At 41.8% G+C, this 17,891-nt stretch overlaps 1 protein-coding gene across 1 annotated transcript in view; it reads right to left on the bottom strand.

Annotated features, from left to right (window-relative positions):
- Nucleotides 1-17,891, bottom strand: part of GLG1 (golgi glycoprotein 1) — an 81,571-nt gene extending 63,680 nt beyond the window's left edge. The window contains exon 1 of the mRNA XM_033069457.2: nt 17,556-17,891. Within this exon, the coding sequence (XP_032925348.1) occupies nt 17,556-17,867 (312 nt within the window). The 5' untranslated portion in view covers nt 17,868-17,891. The remainder of the gene's footprint in view (nt 1-17,555) is intronic.

Raw genomic sequence — 17,891 nt, 5'->3', positions numbered from 1 at the left:
CTGAGGTTCATGTACAACTTTTGTGTTTTTAACAGGCACTCCTAATGTTTAAGACTTGTCTAAGAAGTCTTGCCCAGCTCCTTGAACATTTTGCCTGTGAGGCTCAGATTCTGCTCCGGAGACCAAACATGTTGGAAATCCAAGCAGACACCAAATCACAGAGAAAGAAAATCCTTCAGCTTGGATTGGGATCTACACTAGGAATTCACTGCAGTACAACTACAGAACAGATTTGTCTATTCTCAAATGATTTGCTGGTATACTTGAAGGCTTTGATGTGATCACAGCTGTACAACAGCTTCTTTGTCTTTAGAACATCCAGGAGAATTGAGGTGAAAAGGGTATTAAAAAAAAAAAAAGAAAATCAGTAAACCCAGCAGCTAGAAGCCCTGTCTCTATCTGATCCCCACCTTCTTGCTGGAGACTAACAAGATAGCAGGAAACAATCACTGTGATTACAATCATTTACTGAGGCTGTTCAGTAAAGGTCCCATAAAGGCCACAAGCCAGATTGGCTTGGAATTGCATGAGCACAGAAAGCCCTGAAGAGGATAATTGTCAAAGAATTGTTAAACTTCTACATACAAAGAAAGACATCTTCTGGTTAAGGTTAGATCTTGTCCTTTCATATCCACCACAGGATGAAAGGTTTCACTCCAGCTGATATCCCATGCCCACCCTGTCTTTTTATATCACTGCCTTAGGTCATTTTTAGTATGGGAATGTGAGCCATCATCTGGAGCTACTCCTCAAAGCACAAAGTACTGACTTGTTAGTTAATTTTATCTCTAGTCATGCTTGAGCAATCTCCTGATAACGTAACAGGGATTTTTTCCTTATTTAAACAAGAGATGTATCAGCAATGAAACAGAGCAGACAAGAGTTAGTCACAAAAGCAACAACATTAAATGGAAGATAAGAGAACATGGAGAGCCACACTACAATGACACTAAAGCATAACATTCCAACTTTCCCACTCTTTTCTGGAGAAATAAGGAGAACAATGTTTATTGGGTATTTTTCAATCTCATGCTCTTTTCCAGAACTTCCAAGGAAGCAGTATGTTAACACAACATTACACAACTGCAACTCTCAGATACCACAGCATGGAGGATCTCAAATTTATGAGAAGGGTGTGTTTGGTTTTCTGTAAAAGGGGGAAGAACAGGATTCTGCCACAAAGTCCCATGATTTCCATGTTATCCTTTATCTTTGTTTGCTCACTGCCTACTCCAGGAACTTCCCTCTTGCAAAGTTCAAGACCCAGCTGAGCTCTGGTTTCTCTGGCTGCAAGTGACAACTTCCATCTCAAGTTTTCTGCCATGTAACAAATTTTGGGATGCAATTAAAAAGCTTTTGAGTAGACTGTTCATACCTCAGAAATGGCTCCTGAAACTAATTACTAGTTTCACTTCTGAAAAGCTCCTGGGCAAAGAATCCATTCAGTCAGCCCATTAACCACTAAATCATTTCAGTGGGAGCCTGTGAGGGTTTACAGTGTTCATCAAGGCCCACAGTGTGGTGTTTGTGGGTGGTTTTAAGTTAGTGTGACCTGATGTTCATGAACACAGAGAATGCTCTACCTGGGATTCCCTCAATGAGATCCCTAGGCTCCTCACTTTCTTTTCAAGGATCATGCTGCTTCTTGGACTCCTCTGCCACCGAAGTACAGGAAGAGGACAAGGCTTTAAGCAGTCCAGCATTAGCACATCTGATAGATGCTGAAGCCTTCCTGTCATAGCCAGTCAAAGCAGGGTGCAAAGATACTTTTCCCTTAAAACAACCAGTACTGCTACCAAGGGGAGACCAAAAGCTGCAATGGATTGAACACAGACAGAAATAAAAGCCACCTCTGACAGACTTGGCAGTTGCCACAGAACACCAGGAGAATCCATGAACCAAGCCTCAAGGAGTCAGTGTTGCAGGCTGTTTGCTGAAGAGTTACTGTTCCTAAGCTTGGTTATGCATTCATCATCCATTTGCACACACAGGGATGTATTAACAATTGCAGTTTTGCTAATTAGCCCAATCAGAAAAGCCTAAACATATCCCAACTTCCTTAATATGAAGCAATTTAAAGACAGTAGTTTATCCCTTCAGGGTAAGGCTGCCTGCCTGACATTTCCATTTAATATTAATGTTTACTCCACTGAAATTCACACACAGTATTCTGAAGAAAATGAAAGTTCTGAGTAAGAGATGGTCTTTATTTAGGTCCCTTGCACCAGCAAGTATTTACAAGAACTCTTTCCTCTCTTAGAAAACCACACCTACCTGCCTTGTCACACCATAGATTATTCCAGAAACTCTGTTCTGTCCTAGCATCTGCTCCCTTATGCCCGTTTATTCCTTTGCGCTTCCCATCGAAAATTCGTAATTAATACTTTTGAAAATGCTTAAGTCTTCAGCTTTCATTTACAGACCACCTCCAAATATTACAAAGCCCTGGTGAACCAGAAGTCTACAAAGCAGGTGATTTCAGTGTTTTGATTTTATGCACAAGATTTAGAATATATATGTGCACAGGTTTTTTTAAAAAACAATCTGCAAGCAGTTGGAGATCTCCTGGGTATTGATCAAGAACTTTAAATAGAGTAATTAGCCAGGGTTCATTAAAACATGTTTCCATTAGCTTCCCTAGATATTTAATCTGAATTAATTTACCCAGCCACATGCCCCAGGTATAAATTTTAACCCCCTTAGCCTAGTTTTCTATAATACAGACATCTTTTCCCATCAAGGCTTCACCAATCTTTGCCCTATTTCCATTACACGGAACTGAAACATCTCCTCCTTAAGTACCACACTCCTCCTGCAAGGCCTTGACTTGCAACTTCAGCCACACAGGTTTTACCTGGATGAGTTGACACTGTTCAAATCTCTCCAAGGATGAGCATCTCTGGAGCAAGGACTACTGAAATACCTGCAGCTACTCCTAAGCACTGGCATCCACATTCAAGCACACTTGAACCACCTCCATTTTCCCGGAACAAAAGCTGTTGTTTTGCTCAGCTGCCCTGGCCATGCGAGCAGCAACCTTCAGCAGTGAGGCAGAAAACTGTTAGAAAGTTATTACTCATGGATTTAATTTCCTTCTGAGTCAGACCAGTGCTCGCTCCATCAGGTGCCCAGACATCCGATGTTTGTTACGCATCGCTGTGGTTTAGGATGGTGACGTGCAATGCGTAATCCCCTCTGGAGTATGGGCGCTCTGCTAACATGCTTTTTTAGAGGATTTTTCTCTACCCACTCAGCTCCAAGACTCTTAACTAGAGAGGAGAACATCTGAAGCAGCCTGACTTAGCCAGCAAGCCATCACACTTCAGCCTCTCTTGAAAACACTCCTCCTAGGAGTGTCACAAGGCATAACAGAATAAAGGCAGACATGGCTTTCCCAGGAATGCTCTCTCAAAGCACTCTGAAGAGGTTTTAACACATCACAAAGACAGCATAAAAAGCGGACAAGAGCTACAAATGTGTATCAAGGGTTGGCTGAGGCATGCAAACCTCCACGGAATACTGACCTTACAAGCAAGGCATTAGTAAAAGCACAAAAAAACCGCCAGGAAAAGTTCATTAGAAGCTTTTAATCATCTTCCCTTGACAGAGACCAAACAAAATACTTGGTTCAGAAAGGAGAAGCCCAAAATAAACATGCAATTGGACCATATTATTAGTGGCACTACTGAATGCCACAGTGTGCAGCATTAGAAGAGGACAAACTAAATTTTCTCTCAGCTGAAACACAGCAGTCTCCACTCCTTCCCCAAACAAGCAAAACACATCTTTGAGACCATCCCTTCTTCAAGAATGAGCATTAAAGCAGAGAAAACTTCTGTGACCAAAGATTAGCCTAATTTGTTTCTAAACCACTGCAGCAAGATCTTAGACTGCAAGAGTTGCATCTAATACTTGAAAGCTGTACCAAACATGCACCATTTTATCCAGAGGAATCACTCCCAGGAGAGCTGATCACCTCACTCAGAAGCTTATTTTGAAACATTTCTGGATGAGTGACCAGACAGGTCAGCTCACTCCCTAAACAAACAGAAGAGACTGTTACTAAAGATATCCTGGCTAAAGCTGTTTCTCCTTCTGGGAATAGGGAAATCCCAAATTCTCACACAGCAATTTTAGCTGTAACTGTTGACACATCCCTAGAATATATTCCCCACCTGCTACAGAACTCACTACTGAATTGGATGGAACAATATGGTTCTTATGTCATTCTGCAGAGCCACTGCCTCTGCTCTCTGCAAAAGTACTGCCTCAGATTTACAGCATAAACTATTTGAAACACCCACCCAAAATCACCATTTAAGACACATTCCTCAAAAAAAAAAAAAAGTTAATGGTCAAATAGCATAAATAAAGTCAACTAGGGTGTTTTTTTTTTTTTAAGAATGAAAAAAGAACAGATTACTCACAACTTGTTTAATAGTTCAGAGAAGAAAAAATATTCAGGTTCACTAGGGCACTCTACAAAAATTCAAACATCTTATGTAAAATTGGACCCCACTCACATAGGTACAAATTATTCAACTGTGACACAACCATGTAAGAGACACACATCATTTGAGTTCTCACTAGATTTATTTAAGCTTGGACAAGCCTGACACATGCCAAGATTTAAAACTATTACACTTAATTTAACATTTCAATCCCACACATCCTACCCAAGCAATCAAGCTCTAAACACAAAGGAAGCCTGAGGGGCTGGAAGTGCAGCTCCCCTGCTCCATTCACCCTAAACCACTTGATAGGATGTTATGTCATGTTACTTAAATCCAAGTGTGACTGACAAGACTCTTCCCTCCTCCAGCAGCTCTCCAAGGAGCAAGGGTTATTTTGGTAACTTTATCTGTTGTTTTGCTCAGCAAGCACTTTCTTCTCAACAGGGAGTTTCATTGATAAAACTACCCAAAAGCATCCACAGTGTTACAGCCAAGGGAGCACTGCACAATCCCCAAAGTCATGAGCAGTATTCATCACACGTGCACCTCAGGCTCTTACACTCCCAAGCAGATCCATCGACTGCTGCAGGTTACATGCGACTTCATAAACATTTGCCAGAAACTTGGCAAGACACATTGTCTAGAGAATTTGAGGACAAGCTGCCTGTGCCCCTTCCCTCATCCACAACTATTCTCAGGATATCTCTGTCGCATTAAAAGGAGGAGTTGCAGTTTTGTATAAAGAAGAATGCCTATGGCAATCAAATCCCAAATATTTACCAGGCACGTGAACATCAAAGCTAAGAACAAATACATTCCTCAGGTCAGTAACATCCTACTCCATGCTTCTGTTTCATGACAGCCTCGGGCATTTTCAAATAGAAATAGCATATTAGTATTCTTTTAGTCCTAAAATTTCTTTTGGACTAAAATATGCACCACACTTGCTCAAAAAGAAGGATGAAGCACTATTTCAATCCCACAATGTTTTTAAGACTCTGAGATGCTACAGGCAAAAGAAATTGTTCCATATTTTTACAAAGCATTTTTCATGGATTAAAGCTAGCAACAGACTGCAAGAAAGGATGTGGAACACTGAGTAACTCAGATTGATGCCCAGTGTCCTGCTATCTTTTGATACAGCAAGTATTGCAAGTGAATGTTAAACATGTTCATATCTTTTATTGCAAGGAAGAATAAATAATTATAGAATCATTCAGGTGGGAGACTAATTAAAAAAACCCACAAAAAACCAACAATGCAATCTGCTTATGATTAAGAAGAGATGCTACTCGTTCCCAAGACAGTAGGGGCAAAGCTCAACTGTTACAGAACATACCATGCTGAAAAGCAAAAACAACAAACTCAATCAAACTCACCTCTGTCCACGGCAGGGAGACAGACTCGCTGTCAGCCCATGCTTCCAGCCTGTGCACCATTCCACTGCTGCCCAGGACTGCAGTTCAGGAAACCAAAGCACAATTATCTGAACCAGCAGCTCCCAAAGTGCCACAGGATCCTAACACACTTCTCATCCAGGCAAACTGGATGGCTCTACAGGAATGATAACTGATGTAGAAGTTGCTGTCCTGCTCACACCAGGGCTGTGGCAATCCTCAGAGCAAGGTGCAAGATGCGCTGTAGAACAGGGGCTGCTACCACTGCCTGGAACACCGGGATAGAGAGGATTCTAATGCTCTTTGAGTCACTGTTATTCTGGAAGTTTCACCTGATCATGTAGCTGTTCCAGGGAAAGGCAACATCTTTCTGCCACTACCATGTCCAACTTAAAACCCTGGAACTTCAAGATAAATACTTCCAGTCAAAACTTCAGCAATATGCCATGGGATCCAAGAAATTCTAACCAAAGCCTCTTGTTTGTTTCTCTGCAAAATGAATAATTTCTTCCAGCTACTGCATTCATCATCAACACCAGTTCTGTGATTTTATCAGGAATATTACAGTTTATTTCTGTGAAAATACGCACTTTCCACACAAGAACAAGGTGGAATGATTACTCCTATACTTTGCTCTGAACAGTCTTAATTAGATGACTTCACCAGCACAGCTTTGGATTGTTTATTTGAATGATATGAAAAATTCCAAGCTAAAACAAACAACAACCAGAGCAGTGTCCACCCACCCCGGCTGTTGATGGCTACAGGCTCGAATGCTCAGCACAAGCCTACTGCTCCAGTATCCCATGAGAAGCAAGAGTCCCAGCCAGAAAACAACAGCAAAGAGCAATGCCTGCCTGTGACTGGATCCCCTCAGCTTCTGCACAGCAGTTTCTAGAAGAGAATAACCCTGACAGCATTGTCCTTCCCTTTGCTTCAAGGTCCCTTCATGACTAGGGAAGTGGCTGTGCTGTTCAGTTTTCCACCTTCCCCAACCTCCTCTGATAAAGATGCTCATCTCCTAACAGCCCATGCAGCTTCCCTGTCTGTCCATATGGCTTCAGAATCACCACAAGGAAGCTCTTTGCTGATGGTCTGGATTCAGGTGTGAAGTGCCACCAATGGATCAAACCCCAAAATAAGGTAGAACAAAGCAATGAGCTCTACAAATGTGGGAGCACATAGCACTCTACTCACACTGCCCAAATTTTACTCATCTACAGTGTTATGATGGCTTTGAGGTATTTTTTTAGCTACTCTTCAAATATGATCTCTTGACATATTTTACAGCTTTTAATGCTACCAAGAAAGGACTTAGAGAAAACCACACCAGTGTCTAAAAGGGCTATTTAGGAGTACTTTCAGCAACACTGGTTCCCAAAATAGTGGATCATAGTATTAGCCAGCCTCCACAAGTTTATTTTAAATGGTTCCTGAGGAAAAAATTTCAGTTCAGAAAGACTCTTCTGGCTTAATTTAAAACCATACCAATACTCTGCCTTAAAACTTTGTCTCAAAGTTTTAAGATACATAAAGGTTCTCCAATATTGTAATGTCTAACAGCCTCTAAGCTACTCTGCTACCATCTCTTAACATCTTCCTTTTTACCATTCTTGCTTAAATAGCTTCATATTAGGTTCATAGAGGGCAATTTTTTTTAACCTAAAACTTTGATCTCCTAGGCAAGATTCCAATTCCAAATTTGTGATCCCAGTAGGCAAAGCAGAAGTGTTTACAGTCCAACTCCATCTCTCAACAGACATATGATCACTTTAAGATGGCAACAATATACTGCCATGTTATTTAAAGTTATTTCATGATGTACAGCTCCAAGAAGTAGAAATGTTTTGCCTATTCCATTTGCCCTAAACCAATCACCAATCCACACTGGATAACACAGTTGTGGTGGGGCAGCTTTAACTGACTAGATTAACTGACTAGAGCACTGATTCTCCTCTTCTAACTATATAACAGAGAAATTCAAGTTGAATCCTCCTCCCAGCTTTATGCCAGCACCACACAGCCTACCTGAGCTCTCCAGCATACTTAGAAAGTTTTCAGAAAATGTCTTTTTCAAGTATTCTAAGTCTTAGATACTGTAAACCCCAGTGAGTAAAACTGACATTAGAGGATAACATTTACTAAATAATCTTGGAGAGCATCATAAAGTTATGATGGGTTTCACTGGAATGCCCCAAGGGAGGAAAGCATTTCAGGAAATTACTTTGGGAAGAGTTGACACACAAAGAGAAGAATTTAAATTCCATCAGCACCCTGCCTAGCAGAACAAGTTTAGACTATGGTTTCATACAAGAGGGTGCTGGAAGTCTTCATAAATGCCTGGAGGACGGGAGGGAAACCAAAAACCCTGTAGTTTGTGGTTTGCTGTTTGCTTTTCCGCTCTGCGTAAGCCTTACCTGTGAGTTGCTCATGGAAAGGAAGCCAACATAGCCTCAGAGCACGTGAGGAGGATTTGATGTGGACAAGCTGAAGCCACACTGCCAAGTGCCTGAGCTGGAACAAACCCTGCATTATTCCAGGCAACTGCCCGACACAGTGCTGCTATTTCTGGAGTCAGAGGTGAGAGCATTATCAGTGATGGTTCACCATATGTTTGATGCCTACTGAAGCACAGACCACAAAAATACAAACCACTGTAAAGCTTTGTATTCTGTGAGGAAGTGAAGAATCCCATCGTTCCTACAGCTGACAGGACATTTACATCTAATCAAGGCTATTAACAGTAACATTAAAATGAGTGTACATCTTTAGAGATGTGAATCAGCTGAGGGAAATGTTCCCGAGAAGCACACTTTCCCAGGTGATTCCTAGAGACAGGACAAGCATTCACCATGGGAGTCCCATTCCAGTACACTGTTTCATAAAAATGCAGGAAAGATTTACAACATAAAAAACTGTTTCAGCCTTTTTTTTTTTTTTTTTTTTTGGCTTTAAAACCTGGTGTTGCTTCACACAATTGATCAGAAACAAGTGAAGATGGCTACTGACCACTGCCTGGGAACCTCCACTTAGAAAAATAAGGAATGTTACTACATTCACAAAATCTTTGACCTCTGCTGCAGAGTCAGCTCTATAGGCTTCATTAAATTAAGACAGATGTCACCACAAATTTGAATACCTGTGTTATAGTGACAGATCCAGCACCTCACCCCTCACACATCTCATACGTTGAAGCAAAAAATATAGTGTGCTCCCAGCAGTTCAAAAGGAAAGTCAAGAAAGGAATTGGTTGAAGAGAATTTGTGGATGCCTCATCCATATGCAGGGACTTGGAGCAACCTGACCTAGTGGAAGATGTCCATGGCAGGGGGCTTGGGATGAGACAAGCTTCAAGGTCCCTTCCAACCACCCAATGGTTCTATAATTCTATGACCAAAAAAGCATCCAAGTCAACACAATGCCATAAGTGAATAACAAAATAAGTAACAAATAAAATTAGAGTCAGCAGTTCTTTGCACCTGCAGGGCCTTGTATAAATGGAGACAATTTTGACTAGCCTGCCTGAATTTTACAACAGGATCACATTAATATTGATTTGTTTAGATCACCATGAACATAGCTGAAGAACTGCAGTCTCATGAACAATTTCTGTTGCAAATTATGGTAACTGCAGTGTTGCAGTGATTTTCCTTGAAAGTAGTTAGTTTTTCTGATTGTGTGACATGCACAGATAGGCCACAGAGACAGATATAGTCCAAAAAATCAATTTGGTAAGAGCTTACTGCAAGCTTCTTCCAGATGTTATTTCAACTCAGCTGAGAACAGCCTAACAAAAATTGACTCAGCTCAAATCAAGTCTGGACTGTCACAGAAAGTCTACAAGCCAAGCAGGTTTGGGTTTGTTGTCTTTTGTTTAATTCCATCAAAACCTTTTTGTAGGGCAATTACTTCAACACTTAGAAGAATGCATGCTCTGCTGAGTTTGTTTTGCAGCTCACTTGGTGCAAAGTATTTTACCCTGCAATAACAGAACAGTCTAGAAAAGAAAGCCTCAATTAGCAAACTACTGAGCATGATGAAGGCTGGTGAGCTTCCTATTAAGATTCAAAAGATCTAGACAGCAAACTTGCTACCAGATTAAGCTAGTCATTATTTTTTAAACAAAAGACAGCACATTTGCCTGATTGATTTTGCATAGCAGGGTTGTAAGAGCTATTTGGTATTAACCCACACTGTTACATATAAGCACTTGATTACATCAGCATAACCACTTACATTCTCCAAAAGAAACTCAGAGCTCCTGAGAATCAACCAAGGAAACTACAAGAAGCTTTTCACAAAAAAGCACACAGTTCTACCACTAACTGGAAAGAAGTAAAATACTTCAGGTACATAGAGAAACCAGGAAAGCTTATTACATTTACTACCTTTTGCCATGTCAGCAATTCTCAGCAACACACTGCTTCAGGCAAAGATGCAAAAAAACTTTAAAAAGCAGCAAATAGTCATTTCTGTCCTGCATGATGATGGTCGTTTTCCCCTCTGGTGTTACTTGGCAAAAGAGACATTCCATGTACACCTTTACTCTTCAGAATACTGTTACTAAAGGCATCAGGCATTCAGTTTAAGGCAAAATTGTAGACATTACAAACAAAAAATGCATTCTGATGCTACCAGGTGAAAGCTAAGCTCACAAAGCTGTAAGATCTACAAGACACACTTACCTAAAGGAAAAAAATAAACTCATGCACAAAACCCCTAAAGACAGCACAGAGAAAAAAGACACCTCTAATTCCTGAAGGAGATTCTTCAGCTCAGAGCTGCAGACATTCAGACACGAGCATTCCAGGGCAGTTTTTATGAATGCCACCCCTGCTCAGAAGTGGAACAGGATGGGTTTTCATCTCCTGTCTTGATGAAAAAAAGTTTGCAATTACGCCACAAGCCGGTATCCAGGGAAAGTAGGACCTCTGCTCTTCACCTAATGCACTGTGATGGATTCTGACAAACTGAACATCCAGAAAACCAAGGTATCCCATGATAACAGAAAATTATCAGCTAACAGAATTGAAAAATTTCAGTGCCATAGCAACCAACTTCACAGACTTTAAAACCAAATTAGTCAGAAGATCAAAAAGAAAAAACTATTTTAAAGCAAGATTCCAAATAAAAAGGCAATTACCTAGACCTTTTATTCATCTGATTCTTTGAGGTATATTATTAGGAAGACTAACTGCAAAGCTTTTTCCAAAGCAAGTGTGCATTTTTCAAAGACCAAAGAAGCAGAATCCAGTGGAAAAGTGGTGCATGCATGCAGGGAAGCTACGCTATAAAGAACACCTAATCATCTCAGTACTAGAAAACAAATACAGCACTTTATTTGCCAAGAACAATCCCTCTTCAAAACATTCTGTTCCAACCATGACAACCCAAAGCAGCACCAGGGAGATCTCCTTTCCTCCAGCACAAGGGAAGGGGAGAGTGCATGCAGAACACAACCCAGATGAACCTGTCTCTACTGTAACATCTGAGTCTTTGCTTTTCAATATATTTGGCTCGGTAAATCAGCTCCCCTTCACATGGCTTTCTCACTGCATCCTGTGCAGGCTGATGCACAGCCTGCATCAAACTTTATTTCTTTCCTCATATTTCCACTCCTTTTCTCCTTGGTATGCAGGCCAGCAGTGCCAGCTCGTTGGAGGAAGCAGACCTCTAAGATAATCTCTTTTACTGAGCCAAATATCCCAGGCCAAACTGATATACAACCAGCTACCACAAATACCAGCCTGCCAGGAACAGCACAGAATTAATTAAAAAAAAAAATCCCCAAAAACCACATAAAAGTAACTCTCTCTGATAAGAAAAATTACAGCTGAGGAAATGGAGAACTAAGAACCTGTGCTCAGTTCTCTGTTCACAAAACAATCAGTCCAGCACCTGGAATGAGAGAGACCATCTTCCCCTCTATTCAGCTCACAGACATGGCTTCAGCAAGAAGAGTACTTTTAAATATTGCTACATCCTGAGATTAAGCCAAAGGCTGATGCCAAAGTAACCAACCTAAAAACAAATAAAACTTTTAAAGTATATTTAGTATTTTACTTTAAGATTTAACTACAAAAGCCAGAAGGAAACTGGGCTTACACTATCCAAACACAAGGGAAAAAGAGAACCTCAGAACAAAAATGCAGCAAATCTCAGGTAAGAAGCCAAGCCTCAGGAGAAAAACCTTCAGTGCTCCAGCCTTTCCTTCCTGTTGCTCATGTCAAAACTTAATAATCTCAATCCTTTCTCCTAGGTGCAACCATCCTCTTCCACTGATCTGGATAGTCCATCTTCCATTTCACAAATTTCAAAAGCAGGAGCGACTATGTTAATTGGCATCTACCAGAAAGCATTGCAAATTCTTCAAAAAATTCCACTTAAGACAGAATGATATCTGAAAATTTCTAATTCAGATGTCACAGGCTTCAACTCATAGAGTTGAGTTACAGAGCAATAATTAACTCAATCTCTTAAAATTGCAACACATTTTTCCTTTAAATTAGTTCAACTCCAACTGTATTAGCAAGAATTCTCCTTTTATTTTTCTCAGGAATGTAACAGTTCTTGAACTCCTGTGTCCTTTTCAGATTGTGAATGATCACCAGGTCAATATCCCTTAAAAAGAAGGGAAAATGTAAGCAAAGCCCTTGGCAAGGCTTAAGGTACATCTTTCAGGTTTCTGATCACTGCCTTTAAAAAAACCCAACCCTTTGAGTGTTGGTATCTGAACCAGATGATAATGCTGTAGGCACTGTAAGAGTACCACTGGAATACTAACTGCCTGCTCCTTTGCAATAGTAATGATCAGAGAACCAGAACAGCCTCCATCCCACAGCCATGGACTTAACCTGAGAAACAGAGAGTTTCTTAAAACTTAAACAGGCAGTTACTTAAAATAGCTCATCTGAAGGCCATGTAGAATGCCTGGAGATTTTGGGGGAAAAAAAGTTCATAAGTGCTAAAAGAGATGGTCAATCCTGTCAGGTGTGTCTTCACCACCTGCATTTCCCAAGAACTACCCTAACCCTCATGCTATGTTTAATCCACAGCTCTCAATTACAGCTCTGGACAGGTAACCAGTCATTTGCTGCCACAAATGAGACACCTCAAAAAGGCTATTTTAAATGCCAGCCTCCACCTGTGTACAGGAAAACTGAGAGAGATGGAGTAACAGGAGTATGTGCTCAAATATAACATAATGTCACATGTCGAGTCAAACAAAACCTTTGACCTTTAACTCAATAAATTAGGGAGATAAAAAGTGGGAAAAGAAAATAAAATAATATGCACTACTGTGAGAGATCACACTCAGTTACCTCAGTGCAAGCAAAAAGCTTCAGAGAGCCTTTACATTTCCAAACCATTTAGCAAAAAGGTAGAAACACTAGAGAACCAGGACAGGGTCTGAGCTCACACAACTGTTCCCACAATTACAGTATAACCCAGAGAGATGAAGAGTCCAAGCATGCATTGTTGCCTGGTTTCTATTCTCCATCTATAATTTTAAAACAAGTAATTTCACAGACACTATTTTATCAGATCACTTAAGGACCTCAGGTACATACAGAGTGAAAAATAAAACATTTAAATGGAAGAAATACGACAGTTCCCAGCCTGTCAAATGGTACAAACTCCCCAGTCCATTAAGTCACATCAAATGAATTTTCTGGCCTTTTACACCAACTACAATTCTGAAATAACAGGAAAAATACTATCCTTGAAATACACAGCCTTCATGATAACTCGTTTTGTTCTTAATCCAATCCACAACACTAAGAGTCCTATTTTTTCCAGAAGGCAAAGCATTAAGGCTCAATTACACTGTCTTTGCCATAAAGGTGTTACCAAAGAAACAGAGAACTATTCAGGATGAAGAAAGCAGCAGGAGACCAAAACTTTCATCTCTAATCCCATTTTAACCACAACTGTTTGATCTTAGCCTATAATGCATTAACATTATAGAAAACAACATCATGTTTTAAATATTGCACAGTCTTTACAAGGGCAATGCTCAACAATTATGGTATCAAATTCACTCACCAATTAACAAGATGCAATGTAGGTTCTAAAAGTAAAATCATGTTCCTCTAGTAAACCAGGTAAGAGAACCACACTGGTTAAGATTATTTTCATCCCTTTCAATGTTTCCCACCTCAAATTCAACAACTCAGCCAAGTTTCAAATGCAAATCATCATTAATCAAGCAAAAATCGCTACCTAGCAAATATATATTAATATTTCATGGGTTTATTTATACTTTAACCACCATGTAAATCAGTTTAATAGGCAGCCCACAGAAAAAGGGCTTAAAGGCTGCAGCCTATGTTCAGTGAAATGCAAGCTCAGAAGTCTTTGCAGAAACAGGCTCACAACCAGAATCCTTCCATGAAAAAAGTACTTGGGAACGCAATTTTAAAAAATATACATATACACTGCCCCACTCTACTCTTTTTATATCATAACATAGAATTATGTGAATAATAAAAATCTTGATGACAAAATTTAAGTCACTCAAAACTGTCATATATCCAGTGCATGAATACTTCTAACAAGAAGAAAGTTAACTCATCTGCAAAATGCACGCAAAAAAAAAGGGGTTTATTCTGTTTTTTGATTATGGTTAAAAATGTTTAAGCTGAGTAGCTCTGACCACTTCCTCCAATCAAGGACCATCCTTCCCACCCTTCTACTACAAAAGGGAAGAGGACTCTGCAGCACATTCATTAAACATCTCTTTGACCCAGTGGAAAAATCAGTGGTAAAAAGTATTTGATGTCAATCTGGGGATCTGGCTATTTTTTCTTCAATAATTCTAAAAATACACAGTGCTTAAATAACTCTTTTGATAACACTTTGAACAGACAGTCTACCAATAACCTCTCAAAACCAAAATTTTAGAATTTACTATTTGGGGGTTTGGTTTGAGTGATTTTTCACATTTGTGGAGGGTTTTGGGTGTGGAGTTGGGGTTTTTTTACCATTTTCTTTGTGTCAGACTGTTCTCTACTGAATATTAGTGTTAAACTGCTTCTTTCAACATTTGCCTTACAAATTGGTCTCCTGTACCAGTCAGCCACCAACTCAACACTCCTGTTCCTTCAGATTCAGGACTACCCAATGAAAGCAAGGGAGGATGTACTTCAAAGACAGCACACTCAGAAATCAGCAGATACTGAAATTATGTGATTGCATTCATACTGACTAACAAAACAAGCACACCTTCTCTTTTGTCTGTATTTTATGGACTCAACAAGAATGTTTCTCCTGGTTATTAATATTTAGAAGTCTCCTAGCTTACCTGTATCACACTAAGAAAAATCAATGGTTAATACCATTAGTAGTAACACCCCCAGTTTCAAACTGATTTTTTCTCCACTTTAGAGAAACATCTCTTATGAGAAAATTAAGATTCCCTTAAACACCTATAGAAAACAGGCCACTTCTGCAGCCTAACTGCATTTAAAAATCTTACCTGCTACTTACAGCAGCGTCCACACACTGCCCTCACTGACAGCATCACAAAACAACTCCCCCAAATCTCCACTAACTTTAGCCTAACTGGTTTTAAGTGGGCTGTATGACTCAGACAAGATCCTCACCCTTTTTAAAACGTAATTGTCACTTTTCTAGTATCGTCCAAACAGGAGGTCAGATGCTCTGGAGTCAAAAGTAAAAGTTATATCAACAACAGTCAATACGTCACTTCTTTCCTCTGCTGTCATCTCCAACGCAAAGGAAACATCTGAGACAACAGCTGACCCCATTCCCAATCAGCTGAAATGCTACCCAATGTTTACAACTCATGACTTTTATTCACAGTCTAAATATCAAGTGCTAAAAAGTAGGGATACACAGAAGTCAGCTATTTTAATTAATTTCCCAGAGCAGCACCCCGTGAAGTCATCTTTACGTCAGGATGCAGCCCATCACATTGGTGTTACTGGGGGCAAACTGCTGAGGGTTAAGACCAGTTGACAGTGCTTTTTGCAGGCTGACAGACAAATAAGGACAAGGCCACAGAGCGACACCTTCAGAGAGAAAACTCAATCCAAAAGAGCCCCGAGATGTCGATGCCTGGGATGCCACCCAGGAAAAAACTCACCTTCAGCGCTGGGCATCAGGCAGCACTACAGCTAGACAAGACCAAGAGTCAGCAAACTACTGACTTCAAGGCAGGCTTTGAAATGGGAAAAGGAAAACCACAAGCAGACATAACACTCAAAGAGTGAAGTTCTCAGGAGATATGCACAGCCAACATAAGGGTTTATTCTTGATAAAAATAAAGTGTGATGCAAAACAGTCCTTCATCTTTGATTTGATCTTTTCCCTCGCTCTGCACAGCCCTGTGCACCAGTCCTGTACTCACCCCCCTCTGTGGTTTAACTCAGAAAAATGGCCAAACTATTCCAGCAGAAAACCGATAAACTAGACCACAAAAGGGTTCACCTCGCTAAAATGGCAGAAACCCAACAAGCACTAGAACTATGAAAAGAGTAGGGAGGGGCTATGCAACTGGAAAGAAAGGAGCAACAAGAGCTTGCCTTTTTGGCAGGCTGGCAGCTTGTGAGCCGCTGCCTGTGAGGTCAACTTCCGAGATCCTCTCAAACAGGATGCCTCCCGAAAAGGGGACCAAAAGATCCCAGACAGGTGAAAGAAACAGCAAGGGACAAGTTATTCATAAAGCACATATGGGAGCGTTTCATACCTGTGACAGATGTTGTAGCAGTAAAACACATACCACTAACTACCCATCCAAAATCAAAACATGAAGTTAGATTAAAATCTAAATTAGCTTTGCATTTTAAGCCAGAAGCAATCGCTGACACTTACTGGTTCAAGACTCCCCTCGATCAGAGTAACCACTGCCACTGCCATCTGCTGTCCCCATAATAACGGATGAGAAATGAGCCCAGGTTTTTCCTAATCTCATTCCCTATTTTAATGGCAAAACACCATTAAAACTGACCCAGTCTGGCATTCCTGGACTGTACAGCAGAGAAGCCAAGAACACACAGACCTCAAGATCAGGACAGCACACCAAAGGCACGTCCACCACAGGCTGCTTCAAACTGAGCCCAGGAATGAATGAAAAGGTGGAAGACTCGGAGGTGGTAACTCAGTTTTTTCTGGAACTAGACTTAAAACAGTTCACGACAGCTACTTGGGAGCAACACCGATTGCCCCGCTAACCCGTCCATAAAGTCAGCTAAGTCTAATGATTATATATCGGGTTTCATACATGCATAGCCGAGGACCGGAAAGCAGCCGCCTCTGCAGCCGAGTTCCCGGCGAAGGTGGGAACCCGAACGTGAAAAAAAACATCTCCTCAGGTCACTGCTGCTACGAGCACGGCTCCTTCACTCAGCACTATGCGGGCTGGGCTCTCCCAGACCTCTAGACACGAATAACCCCGCAGGGCATCAGAGCCAGAACACAAAGCCATTCCCCCGAGAGCTCTCCCTGCCCGGAGGGCGCTGCGCGGGCGGCAGGAGCCCCGAGGTGCAGATGAGGAGCTGCTCTCCGGAGCCCTCACGGCCACCGTGCAGACCGCTCGCTCCCCTCACGGAGCTCCGCAGTGCAAACTCCGATTTTTAAAACACAAACCATGAGGGAAACGCGGGGCGGCGGCGCGGCGCGGACCCCGCTCTTTGTTCGCCGCCGCGGGCAGGCCCGGCCCGGCCCGGGGCCCGACCCTCACCTCGCGGACGTCCTGCAGGCACTCGAGCACGGCGAGGTTGTTGGCCCAGCTGTGCTTGGAGCAGAGCCGCACCACGTCCTCCCGGCACACCGCCTCCTCCGACAGCTTCCACCCGCTGCCCGACCCGCCGCCGCGGGCACTCCGCGGGGCTGCCGCGCCCGGCCCCGCCGGCTGCCCCGCCCCGGCCAGGGCACCGGCGGCACCGGGAAGGCCAGCAGCAGGGCTGGGCGCCGCCGGCCGCGCCGCCAGCGCCAGCAGCAAGAGCAGAGCCGGGCCCGGGCAGCGGCTCCGGACACGTCCGCACGGCGCCATCTTGGATCCGCCACCTCCGGCGTC

The sequence above is a fragment of the Catharus ustulatus genome, chromosome 11 (assembly GCF_009819885.2).
Source record: "Catharus ustulatus isolate bCatUst1 chromosome 11, bCatUst1.pri.v2, whole genome shotgun sequence".
Lineage (NCBI taxonomy): Eukaryota > Metazoa > Chordata > Aves > Passeriformes > Turdidae > Catharus > Catharus ustulatus.
This window is presented reverse-complemented; position numbering and strand designations above follow the sequence as displayed.